Source organism: Cyprinus carpio, chromosome A15 (assembly GCF_018340385.1).
Source record: "Cyprinus carpio isolate SPL01 chromosome A15, ASM1834038v1, whole genome shotgun sequence".
Lineage (NCBI taxonomy): Eukaryota > Metazoa > Chordata > Actinopteri > Cypriniformes > Cyprinidae > Cyprinus > Cyprinus carpio.
In genome coordinates this window covers 12496840-12514416 of record NC_056586.1, presented here as the reverse complement: position 1 = coordinate 12514416, position 17577 = coordinate 12496840, and the positions used below count along the sequence as shown (strand labels likewise).

The 17577-nt window shown below is 36.5% G+C and overlaps 1 protein-coding gene across 1 annotated transcript in view; it reads left to right on the top strand.

Annotated features, from left to right (window-relative positions):
* The window catches only part of LOC109065241 (huntingtin-interacting protein 1-like), a 42232-nt gene that overhangs the window by 9796 nt on the left and 14859 nt on the right, over positions 1 to 17577 (top strand). Inside the window, exons 2-8 of the mRNA XM_042771058.1 lie at positions 9184 to 9247; positions 9881 to 10004; positions 10691 to 10784; positions 12527 to 12607; positions 13288 to 13364; positions 13496 to 13557; positions 15941 to 16081. Of these exons, the coding sequence (XP_042626992.1) occupies positions 9184 to 9247; positions 9881 to 10004; positions 10691 to 10784; positions 12527 to 12607; positions 13288 to 13364; positions 13496 to 13557; positions 15941 to 16081 (643 nt within the window). The remainder of the gene's footprint in view (positions 1 to 9183; positions 9248 to 9880; positions 10005 to 10690; positions 10785 to 12526; positions 12608 to 13287; positions 13365 to 13495; positions 13558 to 15940; positions 16082 to 17577) is intronic.

The following is a 17577-nucleotide window of genomic DNA, read 5'->3' as shown; positions in this document are numbered from 1 at the left end:
GTGTGTGTGTGTGTGTGTGTGTGTGTGTGTGTGTGTGTGTGTGTGTGTGTGTGTGTGTGTGTTTTCTTAGGGGCCATACATACAGAATGTGTTTTTAAACCACCAAAATACAACTTTATAAAAATTTTACAATATAAATGTGCTAGACGGACATGTATGACTGTTCTGTTTGCGTCTTTTGCAGTGTCTTGCACATGAGTGCCATGTTTTTAAGACAGCATTTTAAGTTAAACGAATTTCAACTTTTACGTGCAGCGACGATCATCAATGTCAGTTCCAAAACAGTGGACCAATCAGGAGATCCCAGAGGTGGGGCAAGTGTTGTGAGGATTTGTTTACAGTAGCAGGTTGGCATGTCCCCTTTTATTTGCCAGCAACATGGCACAGGAGCAATTCTGTGCTGCACTTTTTTAAAACCGTTCCTGAGCACTGCATCTCGCATTTTTTGACGCAAATACGTGTTCTGTGTGAATGGCCCCTTACAGTTTATTTTTTTCTGTAAAACCTGTATCTTCTGTATTTTTGTTGAGAAGTCAAATTAAGATCTTAAAAATTAATTGCTATTTTTAGCTCTAAAATAATTCGGCAATTAGAAATGGAATTTTTTATGAAGTCTTTGAGAAGTCAGAGGTCAAAAGATTTGAGGATCCTGTGGGTGTGGTTGACAGAGCATGCTCAGATCAACTGTAACTATATTATATAAGTGGGCAGTAACTGGTTTGTCATTGACTGGTGAGTGTAAGCCTGTAGTTTCCCAGGCTTGTGGTTAGTGTGAGCTGGACAGACATAGACAGTGTGTGGGCAGTGACTCATGGGCAGTCACACTACAATGCCGTAGCATCTATCTGCGTGGAATATGCTTGACCAATGAAGCACAGCAGTGTAAACTGTCCCGATGGGCCTACCACATTGTACCAGGAAGTGATTGCCCTTTAAAGAGCATGCTTTGTTTGGAGAACACCCCCACCCCCCACGCCACCTCGGCCACATTTTTCCTCCATCAGTGATTTGGGTCGCATAGTTCATTAAAACAATAATGTCAACATCACCAGATCATCTGACCTTGTGCCCTTCTTTGGGGCAAACATCTAAACATTTGCAATATATCAAAAAATTTAAAATTATATAATAAAACAACATAACAGAAAATATAATACAAATGTATTTAATAGTGCTGTCAAATGATTAATCGCGAAAAACATTTTTCTTTAATATATATTTTTCTTATATATATATATATATATTACCGTTCAAAACTTTGGGGTTTTATATATATATATACAAACACACACATATATTATGTAAACAAAAACTTATTTTGGATGCAATTAATTGCATATTTAAGCATAAAATATGGATATACACTACCGTTCAAAACTTTGGGGTTGGTAAGATTTTTTATATTTTTGAAAGATCTCTTCTGCTCACCAAGGCTGCATTTATTCAATCGAAAAAATACAACAAACACAGTTATATTGTGTAATATTACTACAATTTCAAATAACTGTTTTCTATTTGAATATATTTTAAAATGTAATTTATTCCTTTGATGCAAAACTGAATTTTCAACATCATTACTCTGGGTTTTCAGTGTCACATGATTCTTCAGAAATCATTCTAATACGCTGAATGATTCGCTGCTCAAGAAACATTTCTTGTTATAAATGTTGCAAACAGTTGCGCTGCTTAATATTTTTGTGGAAACATTTTGTGAGATTTATATTCAGGATTCTTTGATGAATAGAAAGTCCAAAGGAACAGCATTTATTTAATGTCTTTACTGGCACTTTTGATCAATTTAATACATCCTTGAATATGAAAAAATTCATTTCTTAAAAAAATAAATCTTACTGACCTCAAACTTTCGAATGGTAGTGTATGATACATCGGTGTTGTATTCTGATGATTTTTTTGTATTGTTTTACATGTACTTTTTTTAAACATTAAATCATATTTAATTCAATTTCAGTTCAGTTTAATATAAAAGAGCCATGGGAACATTCGATCCTGTGCCATGATCATAAATAAAAGAAACAAAACTGCACTGCATTTAGTTTGAACAGAATTTACATTAACAGTTTTTGTCACACACGAGCACCTGTTGGTTTATTAATGTATGGAGCTGCTCGTTCTCACGCTGCTTCACCTCAACATCAAAAACAATCAGATGAGGGCGCCATTCACCAACACTGCACACGTATTTAAAGAGGATTTAACTGGAATGTCATCCATCAATCACGTCTTATATTCTGCATATTGATGGTTAACCTACATATATCGACTCCTTTAGTAGGAAAACCGCTCTAGATGATGCATCCGTAAATCTGTCATCTTTTGCACCATTGCAGCATAGTTTCAGTGCAGTTTGGGTTTTCTTCAGAAGCATTCATGCTGTCTCACTATGTGTTGCACCGGCCCTGCGATACAAACATTTCCACTTGTTTCTTTTTTTTTTTTTTTTTTTTTTTTAGTGATGTAACGTTTGACAGAATTCCCCTCGCTCTCCTTTTTATCCTTTTAAGTCCAAAGCTGTTGCAAATGACATCAGTGCACGAATTCAAGGACTCCTCCTCTAGCGTTACATTCGGTACCTGTCACATAATATTTAGTCTTAAGCGCTTCCATAAAACGATTATGACAAACTCTCTTCAGGCAGAGGCTTTTCCAGAGCGTTCTTGAGAGTCGAGCCATCTGCCAATCGAGGGGGGGAATAGGAGAAAGGAGAGAGGGGCTGTTCGATACTGAACCGGACACATGTTGAGTTAACGGGCCGTTCCAGCTCCCTCCGCGGATCTGCTTTTGACTCCCGAGCTGGGAACCGGTTCACCCTCGCGTCCGTAACACCTTCTGAACGATGGACTCGAATAAAATGGTAGGTGATCGACGAAGTGTTGCCGTTTAGCGGGTGTTCGTGCATCCACACGGTTTGGGGGGTGGAGAGGGACCGACGCTTGCCCGTTCACGGGGTTGTTTAGCGAGTATTAGATTGTTTGGGCTGCTCAAGTAGGCTTTTCCCACAACATTCCCGGATTTTAGGAAGTCACAGCCAGTGTGCTAATGTAAGCATATTCCTTGGTGGTGGGAGAGTCCGTTTAAATTGACCGCTAATGTCTAAACGTTTAAACAACGGGAACGCGCGAACTGTTTTAATCAACTTAAATGGACAGTATAGACGTTCTGTTATTATTTACCCGCTGTTTACTTCCTAACTTTACACAATATTTCTTCTTTGCATTACAAGAGCAGACGCTAGCCAGAATGAGTCACCATTCACTTTCATTGTATCGTGAGAAAATACTCGTGAATGGTGACTGAGACCTTAATAATATCATTCCTGACATCACCTTTTGTGTTTTGCAGAAGAAAGTAAGTCGTATAGGCTTATTAGGGTGTGTAAACAATGACAGCTCTTTAATGTTTTTTTTTTTTTTTTAAGGGTGGACTGTCACTTTAAATGTGCAGTTAATGCAAACTCTGGGGTTTAGGGTCACAACACTTAAAGTGTGGATTTGCATGTTGGATTTTGACTCTTGGGTGGCTCTTTAGGGTCTTGTGAGATCCAAGACTTTGTCTATATTGTTTTTGGACAGACGATTCACTGTTTTGACTTGAATCACTGCATCCTTCTCTTTGCTTTGACTTTCCGTCCGCTATCAACATTCTGTGTGTGAAATCTGCTGGTTCTCAAATACTTCATGTCATGCTCTGTTTGACAATGGCATGAAAACGTGTCTTTACTTGAGTGGGGACAGTTTGTGCAGACCACAAGGCTAAATCAAGCTTTATGGAAGGTCAATGATTGATATAATTTGGACTGAAGCAGGAGCAGTGCTTAGTTTTGATCTGTGCCTTCTGGGTTTGATTGAGAGGATTTGATGTTGATATTGTTAGCAAGCTCGTAAAACATTAAAAATATAAATTTTAACACACAATTGGGTGGACAACATTTACTTTTAGACCATGGCTGTCAGTCAGGTTTGATTTTTTTGTATTTAGTCAAAGGTTTGTGCACCTCTGGTTTAGTGTTTCTGCAGGTGTTGCACTGAATCTGTAACTGCTGTCTCAAAGATGAGTATTGTTGAATTGTTGCATTGCATTTATTATGTTACAAATTTTTTAAGGAATAATTGATGATGTGCATTGAAATATTAGAAATATAATGCACACCCTAGGTGGTAATGCAGCCATGATGTGAAGCACACCCATTATTTTTCAATAATTCAACAGCCTGAAGTCAATTATTTCGCTTACACTACAGTTACCACACCTCAAGACATTGTTCAGACGTTACATTTCTAGACGTTTGTCAGGTTTTTGTCCGTGCATGTATGACTAATTTCTTATGCATCTCATCTCAAGCCTCATTTGCTAATTCCAAAATGTAATTTTAGAGCTCGTGACGGAGGCTTGAGCCAGCAGTTAATGCAGACAAATGCAGTTATTAGAGAGGGAGATATTAAGTGTGTGTGAATTACCTGTGTGTGTCGATAATAGAGGATACGTTTGCATTTGATGTTGTAATTAGAAGCTGTATTAGGTCAGAGTGAAAATATAGAAAAAAATACCCTCATATAAAAAAAATAGACCAGTAAATCAATTCTGCTGGCCAGGTATTGCTTTTTAATTAAAACTTTCACGGTGATGTCATGGCATGGTGGTGGTTGTTGTTTTTTCCACTCCAGAGCCCTAACTAGATGTTGACTGAATGTTCCCTGAAAGAGGAAGTTTGAGTCATACATGAGTAAAATTAAAAAAACTGTCTTTAAAAAGGAACAGTACACTGTTGCCTTTCACTGTTGTGACCTTTAAGAGAGGTGGAGTGGTTTGCAGAAGACCGTGTTAGCTGGAAAAACACAAGCGGCTAAGTGTGAGCATCAAGAAAAGAGACGTCTGTGTTTGTTCTTGGAGGGTGTGAGAGAGTTTTTGGTATTTTCAGGGTGTTCAGACCTACCTATGTGAACAGAGACCCACCTCAGGAAGTCAAGGGCTATTTTTAGTTGTTTCAACTTTAGTTTTACACCCATGCCTTAGTCAGAATATGCTTAAGAGAAACCTCAGACCAAGGCCTCATTCATTGCTCACTATCAGCAGTGCTTCTGCAAGTGATCCTATTCCTAGCCTATTCTCTGAACCACCTCAAAGTAGTGAGTTTACCCAAAACCAGAAGCTGGGAAAGTTGTTTGTGTTGGCCACGGTGCCCTGTAGAGGACTGTGGGTAGAGTCTGCATTCTTCAGTCAGCCGGATGTGGGCAGGACGGGATGATCCGAGATGGGAAGATCAAGAAGAGACATCAGAAGACCCCTGTGAGACGAGACCATATGGACGTTCCCACATTTAGATGATCGTCTCACCTCAAGCAGCAGGATTTGACTGGATGTGTCAATGACATCATTTTTGTTCAGATTGATTCATTATTTATTGTTAAGTTTTATATTTCATATTTAGTGGTCATTTCAGAATTCAGATGAATTTGGATATTTCTTCCCACAAATGTCAGGGTGAGAAATGAGCCCCATTTAAAGGATTAAATTACTTAAAATGCTAATGTTATGCTTATGAATCAATATTATTAGTAATAGGTTTGTTATACGTTTTATTATTGTTTCTTAAAAAGCAGTGAAGCAGATTCTTTAAAACATGAGTAATAGCCTATATAAAAAACTTTTGACCGCCAAATGAAAACAAAAAAGGAAATGACGTCCTTAAGATCCCTGCTGAACAAATTAGTACATTTCTTAAACAAATAACAGAATTTGAGTATTTTATTGTAAGTTAAGGTTAATTTAGATTGTAAAATATCATGTGGCAAGACTCCCCAAAAATGAATAATTTGTGATATTTGCAGTGTCACACGATCCTTCATAAATCATTCTGATATGCTGATTTGTTATTATCAATGTTGAAAACACTTTTGGTACTTATTATTTTTGTGGAAATGGTGATACATTTCAGGATTCTTTTAATAGAAGAGCATTTATTTGAAATGCAAATCTTTAGTGACACTGTAAATGTCTGTCTGTCATTTTTGATAAGTTTTCATGCATTCTTGCATTAAAAAATATGAATTTGTTCAAAACTTTTGAACCCAAACTTTTGAAATGTAGTGTACATTTAAAAACCTTTTTGAAAATAATAATTAAATCGTACACTCAACTCAAGGAGGAATGTATCAAGGGAAATTATTTTTTAAAACTAGATTTAAGACATGTATCAGTCTCCACTTTAGGCTGGAATCTTTTGATGATAGATTTATGTACGGGAAATATTTTAATGTGCCTTTCTGTAGGTTTTGATTGCTAAAACTTTGTGTATAACCTAATCACCAACATTATTATTAATTATTTATAATTGGTATTATTTTTATTTCTATTATTGCTACTGTAGTCTCTTTATCTGTTTATTTATTATTTTGAATATGTTTATGCATGTATCTTTTTTTTTTTTTTTTGCTTTGGAGGTGTTTTTGTAGTTTATTTGAAGCCAAACCAATAACTTGAAGTTCTTCTGTTAAGGTATTTCTATTTCCCTCGGGAAGACACATTGTATATTGGTACATGCTAACACTGAAACAATACACGTTGTTGCAAAGCAGCTTTACAGAATTTAAAAAATTCTATTCAATTCAGATTTATTTATATGGCACTTTTCACAATACACATTGTTTCAAAGCACCTTTACAGAAAAAAACACGTGTCTACATTACAATTTAGAGTGATCTGTTATCAAAAGTGAAAGTGTTTATTTTCTATTCATCCCCATTCAAGCATACAGTCACCCACCCCCAAATAAAATAGTTCAGTTGCAACTAGCTGTCCACTAATTATTTCTATAGCTTCCCAGCACATGTAACTGTGGAGCATCATGGGTTAAAGTATAAACCTCAATATGAGGAGAGCTATTTCCTTACAGTCTCCTCTCCAGGCAGATGGGTCACTTGAGGAGAGCTGGCCTTAATATCCCTGTAGTGCATTACTCCTGTCTCCCATTGATTTGATTGATATTGTGTATTTAGCAGTTCTGTACAACATGACGCAGATGTTTGCAGATCATCCGTCACATAGGCTGTGCTTAACAAGTTTGCGTCAGCTCAATATAGAAAAAGTGCCACAGTAATTAAGTGTCTAATGGGTTGATATTGCTGTAGGCGAGAGATTGAATAAACTACTTGTGGCATAACAGACTGTTTGGAGAGCTTTCTTTGAAATGCAGAAGTAGGAAATTGAGTTACATATGTCAGGCTTTACAGGGTTAAGTATGTGATGACATTATGTTCATCTCTGCTTGTAATCTTTCCCAGCTTATTTCTCTCTCCTTACTTTAATAAGTGGTTATCACTTCATCTTATCATCTGCCTGTGCTAGAGAGAGAGATAATGGGCCGGGATGCCAGTAAATTCACACACCAGTGCCAAAAGGCCTGGGCAGCTGGCAAAACTCATTCACACAGACGACAAAGTCCTAGTGTGGACAAATTAGGTCAGATCTCTCCTCACACCAGCATCCCGATCTCTTAGACTCCTGCTATGTTTATCTACTCCTTCATTTTTAAAGGTTTTCATTTCCTCTGTTTTGATGGAAATTTGTTGACGTCATTTCTACTGATGATCTTTGTATAGACTTGATGGATCATGGACGGTTTTAGTCATATGTTAGCACAGAATGCTTCATTGGTTGTTGGTGAGGGATGGAAGAAACAGACTTCTCAAGGACCGGTGCTGTTTTTAGCGGAAGAGAAGACCATGAGAAACCTGGATGGATTTTTCAAAACTGCTGTTTTTTCTTTATCTTTGTCCTCATGTTTGAGATCACCGCTGTGACTCATTGAGACGCTCATCCCACAGATCCATTCTGTCTAAACTAAGCCCTGCCTTGTCACCTTTAACAGTGTGTCTGCCAGCAGAAGCCGCACAGGGACAAAGACTGAACTCTGTGTTTATACGATGCCACCTTTATACACACTACAACAGCATTCTCTCAGCATCCTTGCCAGAATTTCTTGCCTCTTCAACAAAACGTTTCAGATTTATATTTGGTCTAAAGTGGAATTTTGATCAATTTAATGTGTCCTTGGTGAATAAAAGTATTCATTTCTTTCAAGGAAAAATATTCTTACTAACACCAGACTTTTGAACTGTATTGTAGTTTAGCATATCGCTAACAGCTCGAGTGCTGTTCTAAGCATAGAAAATACATGACACATGCAAATATTAGTTAAAAAGTAGTCAAAAATGTATTATTAAATGCTGATATTAACATTTAGATTAATAAAACCTATGGACATTTTCTAGTTATTGTGATATTGTATTTTTTTATAGTGATAATATTAACTTGTGTAGTTAACTAGTGATGTTAACAAATTAAACCTTATTGTAAAGTGTTACCAAAAATATTTATAATACTCATTTAGCTTGACTTGTATGCCATCTTGCGCATAGTTCTTTGCAGTTGCATCATGGGATTGTCTGCTTTATGACATATATGTGCAATGGCATCAGAATTTGGCTTTTAGCATCGGAAATGCACTGGTGTTGTAAACTAGTTTTTTAGAACTAAAGCATTTGTTTCTCTAAATAAAAAAGTTTTTGGACATCTAGAAGTAGCCGCCTAAAACTGAGATGCTTGAGTGCCCTGCCGCACCTTAACTGGCTCATGCAACCATGTGCATTATCTGATGGGCGAATAAGGGTTCATTACATTCAGCTGACTGTGCAGAAAATGTGATGGCTGTTTAAACAGGAACACTGTTTACATTGTGAAGGTACCTAGAACTGATGGCGGTTTGGGATCTGTGGCAGAAACAGGAAAGAAAACATATGGCTTATGCTTTTTCGATGTTTCTCACAAATTTGTTCTGCTTCAGAGCTCTCAACATTGTCAGTATGAACATGGTTGAGAGATGAATCATAAACTATTAGGAGGATGTAGCCCAAGCGCTAATAGTGTTTTAGGTCATGCTGGCTGTCAAACACTCCTTGAGCTCAGCTTCATTAGTATTCAGTGGTGGTTGCACAGCGGTGGTTAAAGTTGCTCAGTAAGGCTCCAGTGAAACACTAAAACTCACTGTTTGCCTCAGCACACAGAAAGACTCTTCTGCAATGAGCTGGTTTCTAGTCTTTAACCTCACTAGAAAGGCTGAACGAAGGGCCCAAAAAATTAATCTTCTTCTCTCTCCCTTTTCCACAGGCAGTGAGCATCAACAAAGCCATCAACACACAGGAGGTTGCCGTCAAAGAGAAGCATGCTAGGAATATCCTTTTGTTTGTGTCGCCCCGAAAGAGAAATGCGAAGGAATGTGGAGTTAAAAAGGAATTATGATGCTTATCTTATAAGCATTTGGCATCACCCAATAACCTCAAAATAGACAAAAATCATATCTACTTGATATCATCGGCATCACTAAATAACCAAATAACCATGGTTTCAATTTATTCTGGTCATTGAATGCCATAGTTTTGGAGAGAAAAACTTTGTTGCATTTTTGATACCTCAGATACTAAGTTCCCATATACCAGACATTAATCTGCCGATATATGGCCATGATGACTTCATCAGCATCACCCCATAACTGTGCTTGTATTATAGTATAAATTTAATTGTGTCATAATATATGCAATTAATTGTATCATGTATTGGCTATTGGGTTTATATATGAGATACCCAGTTCATTTTAAGATAAATATATATGTAACTCCATGTAGCTGCACATCAGTGTTTCTTTGCTCCAGTACTTAATATTCATTTAAATGATGTGGTTTGGTTAGTCCTCCTCCCAGAAGGCTGGTTCAGGTGTCTGGAGTATCTGGATTAAAATGCGGAAATCTCAGAGGTGCAAACTTTAAATCGCACACCCCTCAGTTTTGTCCTTGACTGGGGTCTTCACCGTGCATATTGGGCACACATCATGAGAAGGGGGCTCACACCTTCTGGCTTGCTGTCAACCGCCTTCCCCTTTCCAGCAATGCAGTGCTCTGCTGGAAATTTTGCCACGTCTTCCACAAGCTGCTGTCTTAAACATCTAATTCCACCTCACTCTCACTTTCTCTCAAGCGCTTAGTTTCTTGATATCTGCTTCTCCCTTTGATTAATTCGTATTTCTCACTCCCTTTGAAATTCAGCGCATCAGCAACACATAAGAGTAAACGCAGTATGCATCAGCAACACATAATGTGTGTGTGTGATCCATATTGAGCAACTCACATTAACTCTCACAAGCCCTGTTCCAAAAACTTAATCAGCTGTCTACTTCGACAGCATTTTGAGGTGCCATATGCTCAATCCTGACCCAAAATCTGTTCAAAAAGATTAGCAGCAACATTATGCGGCCATCTAAGACCCTTTTTTGGCAATGTGCTGTTACTGTATATAACCTATGCAGAGTGGTCGGTCCCAAAATACATTCTGATATTTCCTTTCATACAGAAAATTATTAATAAAAATAATTCCGCTTGATTAAAAAGAGGCTTTACCCAATATTTGTGTGTGCAATGCTTAAACTGTATTAAATATTGGCCATAAAACACCTTGCTCTTTGGATATCTCTTTAAATTGTATTTTATTTTATGTAAATTCAATACAAATTCAATACAAAGGGTAATATGAGGTATGTATTTTATTTGAGCTAATTTGAGGGTAAAATGAGGTCTTTTTATTTTATGAGGTTTAAAAGAGAGAATTAGAGGTATCTAGAAAGCTGTCTTAACGCTTCCTCTGTCTCTCGGTCACCTCAGGTCATTAAGGACTCCATGCGGCACAAGGCTGACCTGAACGACATGAGCAGGATGTGGGTAAGCATGTGAACACGAGTTGCTGCTGCTGGTTTTAATGATTTCCCACTAAAACTGAGGCTTGCTCAATATAACGCTCTGTCGTATCGAATGAGGCCCTGTCGAGTTCCCTTGAGTTTTCGTCTCATTGTGGAAACTGTCAGTGTGTCAGTCAGCAAGCCATTTCGTTACTGCTGACTGACAACTGAATAGCTTGGCGTTCTGTGTATGAGTCAGACACACTAACCTCAGCGCAGAGATGATCTGTAATTAGCTGACGATGACGTGAGCGTGTGTTTGTCACTCTGGAGGATGCTTACAGAGCTCTGCTTGTTATGAGTGTAGCAGTCAGACATCCCTGAAATCTCATGAAATGCTCTTATGAAGTGTGTTTCGTTGGATGTTTTTATTATTTTGGGATTTTTATCTAGAACTTCTATTTGATGTTTAGCACAGTGGTGAACTAATGTTGTCTTAAATATCATAAATAAATAAATTATTGAAAAATTGATTCATATAATAACACATCTAAAACAAAAAAAAAATTGTGTAAAAGTTTTTTTTTATTGTTTTTCTTACATATCAAAAAAATACATTATTAAATGTGTTTTTTATGATATGTTTGCTTTGCAGGAATGCACAGTTTAGCAGAATATTTTGTGATTATATATCAATATGCTGATAATAGTAACAGTAAAAAAAATTGTTGTTGTTACTAAACAAAATAAGGAATCTTATTATTGTAATATTTCACCATCAAATAAGCAAACTGGATATATAAGAAAAATCATGTATTAATAATAATATTTTTATTTTATTATACAAATGCAACATTATTATGCAACAATGCAAATTATTTATGACCGCCTTTTTTATTTCCAAACTTTTTACCTGCAAACTTTTATTTTGGTGGAAAATCCCTGGAAGTCTTTATAGCTTGTCTTTATTTGATAATAGTTGGTTTATTAACGCTTCTCATTTTTCAAGTTTGAGAAGATGATTGGCGCATTTTAAGTTTCTGAATGCATGTTATAAGCATCCGAAACTCAGAGCAGATGCAGAGATGAGATTATATGGAGCAGAATTTACTGTAAACCGAGCTGATCTGAGAGCGTGAGAACACTGGATCACGAGCTGCTCACGTGTAGAAGAACATACAGAGCTCTGAAACACGCTCTGTATATGCATTAATTAAATCACAGCCTTTGCACTTTGATAATCACACTAAACCATATTTTGATTTCAGATATATTTAGATTGATCGAGTAGCCCTAATACAGTAAGTTGTGAATGCTGTTTCATGTTGACTTTAGCGTTATTGTCAGCAATGCAAGTGTTTCTAATGCGGTTTACGATTAACTGTGTATCACTAGCAAACAGGAAGGGTCCGATGGAACATGTTGAACTTTTGTTTACTGGAAAGACCCTCCGAGTATTTGCTGAGAGCGTGCTGCAGGATTAAACTCAAAAGAAACATTTGTCACAGTAAGTGGTGAAGGGAACAGGAAGTGAAAGAATAAGATCATTAACTTGACTTGCAGCTGGTTCTATTATGTGTGTACACCAGACATGTTAGCAAACACCAAACATGACCTTAATCTGCCCTCAGTGACTCACACTTTGGACTGTGAAGTGAGCTGATCAGCTGAGAATGAGACGAGGCCTCATTAGCTGCTACTGCTGCTATGGAAGGGCAACGACATAATTGCCTTTTGAAGCGTTGAGTGTTTTTCTTGCCCTCACGCTCCTCTCTCTCTTCTCAGGGTCATTTGAGTGAAGGATACGGCAAGTTGTGCAGCATCTACCTCAAACTGCTCATAACCAAAATGGAGTTTCACATCAAAGTGAGTGACTGAAGCCATGAAGGAGGTTTCAGCAGAACATCCATCTTCTAACTCTCCCCCTCGGATCTTAATTCCCAGACTTTTCCAGTCTTTATTCAGTTATTTTGTGACCCCATGACAATTAATTGGGGTTTGTTAATCCCCCCCAAAATTTGGAAAATAAAAAAAACGAACAAAAATTCAAACACATTAAATAATAAAAAATAATATATTTTTGTATATAATTATGACATTTAAATAATGACATAATGACCAATTTGCATCTATTATTTATATATATATTATGTGAAATATATAAAAATAATTGATTGTATAATAATAATATGAAAATGTATTTTATTAAAGATACATTAGTTTTTTCATGTTTTTAAAATAAATATATTATTTTATAAATTGATTGATTGATAGTAAACATAGTATATAATAATATTATGATAATATAATTATAAATAATAATTCAATAAAACAATTTGTGTATATGTATATATATATATATATATATATATATATATATATATATACACAATTTTTTATTTTTTTGCCCCAGCTTCCTGTGTCAATATGAAATGCGTCAATTCCTAGAAAGAAAATTACATTTGTCAAGCCATTTCATGGGTATTTTAAAAGGCTATGCTGTCAGACTCTCACAAAAATAACATTTACCCCACTTGCTTTTCCAGAATCCTCGTTTCCCAGGCAACCTTCAGATGTCAAACAGACAGCTTGATGAGGCGGGTGAGAACGACGTCAATAATTTGTAAGTATTGCTTTGTTTCTCACAAGCTTTGTGGTGTTCAGTCTTTTTTTTATTAAATAAAGCTCCAAAATTGCTCTGTGTGTTCGTGGGATGTGACTTAATCATGTTTTCTCTTCTCTCAACACATGTAGCTTCCAGCTGACAGTGGAGATGTTTGATTACTTGGATTGTGAGCTGAACCTTTTCTTGGGCGGTAAGTTTAAAGTGGAGTGCAGGTGTTTGAGACCCCAGAAAAGTCCATTTTAAGCTGTTCTCTAAGTAGATAGTATGCAGACAAATACAGCTTCAATCTACTTGAATAGAGAAAGGCTAAAATCTCTTTTTCAAGACTCTTTTTGTGTAATGTCAATAAAATGTGTAATTTTTTAAACTTCAGGTCGCTGTATAGAAATGCTAATGTGTATTCTAGAGTAAAAAAAAATAAACAGCTGACACCTCTATGAGGATAGATACTTCTGCTGAAAAAGGCAGTGAAATCTAGCTGGAGCACAGATAGATCTCAGTGTGCCTGTGCTGAAAGCATTAGGGAGAAGTTAATGCGAGTGTTGTTGGCTGAAACGCAGCTCCCTGGCACAGGAAACCACACCTCTCTGTGTGCTGAAAAGATGGGGTCTCACAGGAGCCTGCATCACTGATCACCAGAGAGATGGACGGACGGAGGGAGGGAGGGAGTGTGGGGATGAATGTGAATGAGGAAATGGGCAATGAAAGGGATTGATTGAGAAAAACAGCATGTGAAGGGAATAGCATGAAAGAAGGATTCATAAAATAAAAGAAAACAACTTGCCAATTGAGAGTTGAGGCTGAGTATTTTAAACAAATGTTTTTAGCTAGTAGGGAAAATATTATTTACAACAAAAGCATATAAAGAAGTATATATGTGTAAAGGCTATTCAGAGAGTTTTTTTCTAAACGCATTATAAATGTTTGAAATGTATTGCTGAAACGCGTTACAAAGACTGAACAATGTAGAACTGAATTGTGGAGTTAGACCGTTCAATAGTTTTCCCCATTTTTGTGGTCAGGATTTTTTGGGCGGGCTGAAATCATGTCTCAGTGACACACTGGAGCCACTGAGCATGGCCCCTCTCCTAACACTATAAAGAGGTGTGTTGGACTTGAAGCAGCGATGTGCAGATGGATCATTGTAGTACATCAAAGAACCGTGAGAGCTCTAGAGAGCAGATGGTTCCTTATGCTTTCAAATCACTCTGGCGGTACTTTGATGTCATGCACGATCGGTTTGTGCAGCGCTGCTTCAAGTCAAACATACCTAGTAACTAGAGCGCATAAGCATCAGTGGTTCGCCCGCTCAGTCGCGAGATACTGTCATTACCGTTAGTTACTACAGACTAGCTATACCTGTCACGTATATGGATATTACCTGGTGGCGATAATTTACAAAAAAGCTCGGTCTATTTAAATTAAGCTGCTAGAGAGAGCATCCATTCAGGTTGTAGCAGTATTTGACAGTTGAGAGAGGTGGCAGCTTTCCCGTGAGTGGGTGTGGTTTCAGCAGACACACCCCCAGCATCTGGGAGCAGAGAATACTGCTTATTTTAACAATATTATAACACATTATATTTACTTGGCAATAAAACATGTGTTTTTTTACCAGTCATATTTGGCTGGGTTGTTAACAACAACACATTTTTCTGTGGTGTGATAAACACATATTTAAAGGGGTGAACTAGAACATGCTCTCATGCTTGGTGGTTCGAAAGATGCATTATTTTTCACATAATTTATATTATTAACATACCTTTCTCCCCAGCCTGGCACAAACAGCTCGATTAGTTCTGGGTTTGATGAAGGCCTGCCTTCCGAAAAACGAACTGTGTTGTGATTGGTTAGCTGTCCCAGTGCATTGTGATTGGCGAACAGCTTAGATGTTGTTTCAGTACTGCCCTGCCCCTGCCAAAGCAGCAAGTTCAAGCAGCAACCTCCCGCTCTCTCTCGTGAAGCCAACACGGAAGTGACTTAAACTGCAATGCAACAACTGGCCGCTAGAGGCTGGCTGCAAAAGGGAGTCAGTCCCATAGATTCCCCATTTTAAAATGCCCAACTTTACAGCAGAAAAAAACATCTTTACAGCCTGGTTAAAATTTTTTATTTGGTCTATATTGGCCTAATTTTGCTCTTCATGGCAACTGTGAGGGGGTTGAATTTTTTTTTTATAACTCATCCGTTTAAATTTATATTAAGCCTTAAAGTTCTGCATAACTAATAATATATATATATATATATATATATATATATATATATATATATATATATATATATATATATAATATATATAAGGATATATATAAAATCTAAAGGAAACAAAATGTCCAAAAAAGAGATATACATTATTGTAAAATAATATATGCATATTATAACATTTACACACAACTTTTTATAATAATTTATTATTATTATTATTATTATTATTATTATAAATGGTTAATATTAATAATTTATATGCACAATTTATAATAATAGTTTATAATTTTGTATTAGAGTGTGCGAGAAAGATACTTGTGTGATACTTCTGTATGAAATGATGGCTTTATTTGATGTTTCTTTCTTCACAGTGTTCAGCTCGTTGGATATGTCTCGCTCCGTGTCGGTGACAGCAGCGGGTCAGTGTCGTCTGGCCCCTCTTATCCAGGTCATTCTGGACTCTAGTCATTTGTACGACTACACTGTCAAACTGCTCTTCAAACTCCACTCCTGTGAGTTCATAAATCACATCTCTCTCACACACAAAGGAATATCAAAGGCTACATTCAGACTGCAGAGGAAAGTGGACCAAATCTGCTTTTTTCTGTTCATAAAAGTGTGACCAGCATAAAACAAAACCTTTTTTTTTTTTTTTTTTTTTTTTTTTTTTTTTTTGATTTGGGACACTAACGTATGTGATACTAAATCAGATGCAATGCGACCTCAGGCTGAACAGTCATATCAGAATTCATATGACTTATATTAATATTAATTAGTGCTGTCAGTCAATTAAAAATATTAACTAATAAATCACACAATCTTTTTTTTTCTGAAATTAATCATTATTAATCCCACCTAACATTAAAGTTTTTAAATATACTTTCATATTGCAAACAACATAATTTATATTAATAATAATAATAATAATTTTTAATATTGTTTAATGGCATCTCTGAAGGTGAGTATCACTGATACCAATACTACTGATGTCTCTATGAAACTGCTTTTTTTCCATTTTCTAATATTTAACCATTGTTTATAGCCATTCAGCATTACAGTATAATTGAGAGCTATCAATTTGAACATTTATTAGACTAATAAATGTCATATTTACCTGTGCCCTTCAGCAAGTAGGAATTTGAATAAAGTTATCAAACACTAAATTCTAAATTAAATATACATGAATCCTTTTCTTCATGAAATATACATGAATCTTTTGGTTATTAGGTTATTTTGGCTACTTTAAGAGATTCTGCTGCTGAACATGATGCAGATCTGATGTGCATCATATTTTCTCACAACTCTTTACTTTTTTGACTCTCTTCAGTTCTTAAAGTCTCTATGATGAGCTGACGAGTTGAATCGGGTGTGTTAGATGAGGGAGACAGGGCTGGGCTGCTCCAGGACATTTTTGAAAACCACTGCAATTCAGAGACATGTTCTTAAATGTGACTCATATATAACAAATACTTGCATGCATGCATAGTTTTAAGGCAGCTTTAATCTCCTTTTTTGGTAACTTCATGACTTAACTGACGACATAACTATGACATTGCATGCTCGTAGTTTCTTTTGCACTTTAATATGAAATAAAATACAGCGCACCACCATATTTGTGTGTGAAATTGAAGAGTACATGCTACGAGCACAGTATACCGGCTGTCAGGACAGGAAAACTAGTTTTTACTGACATATGACCTGACAGCATCTCATCTGACCACAGTTCACTGTTGTTCTACTGAAGCTCCTCATCACATGTAGCTTTTCCTGACACTGATGCAAAGTTGGATTGCGCGTCTGAAAAGCCTCCTGTTTGATGTGGTCGTAAAGACGTTCTGCGTCTTAATAAACACAATTCTTCTCAAGAAATAGAGACCGAGGCAGCAGTTGTGAGTGGGGTGGCCAACCCTAGCTCCGCCCCTGCGTTAATTGCGTTAAATATTTTTAACGCGTTAAACTGTAAAAAATAATTGCATGCGTTAACGCTAATTTTGACAGCACTAATATT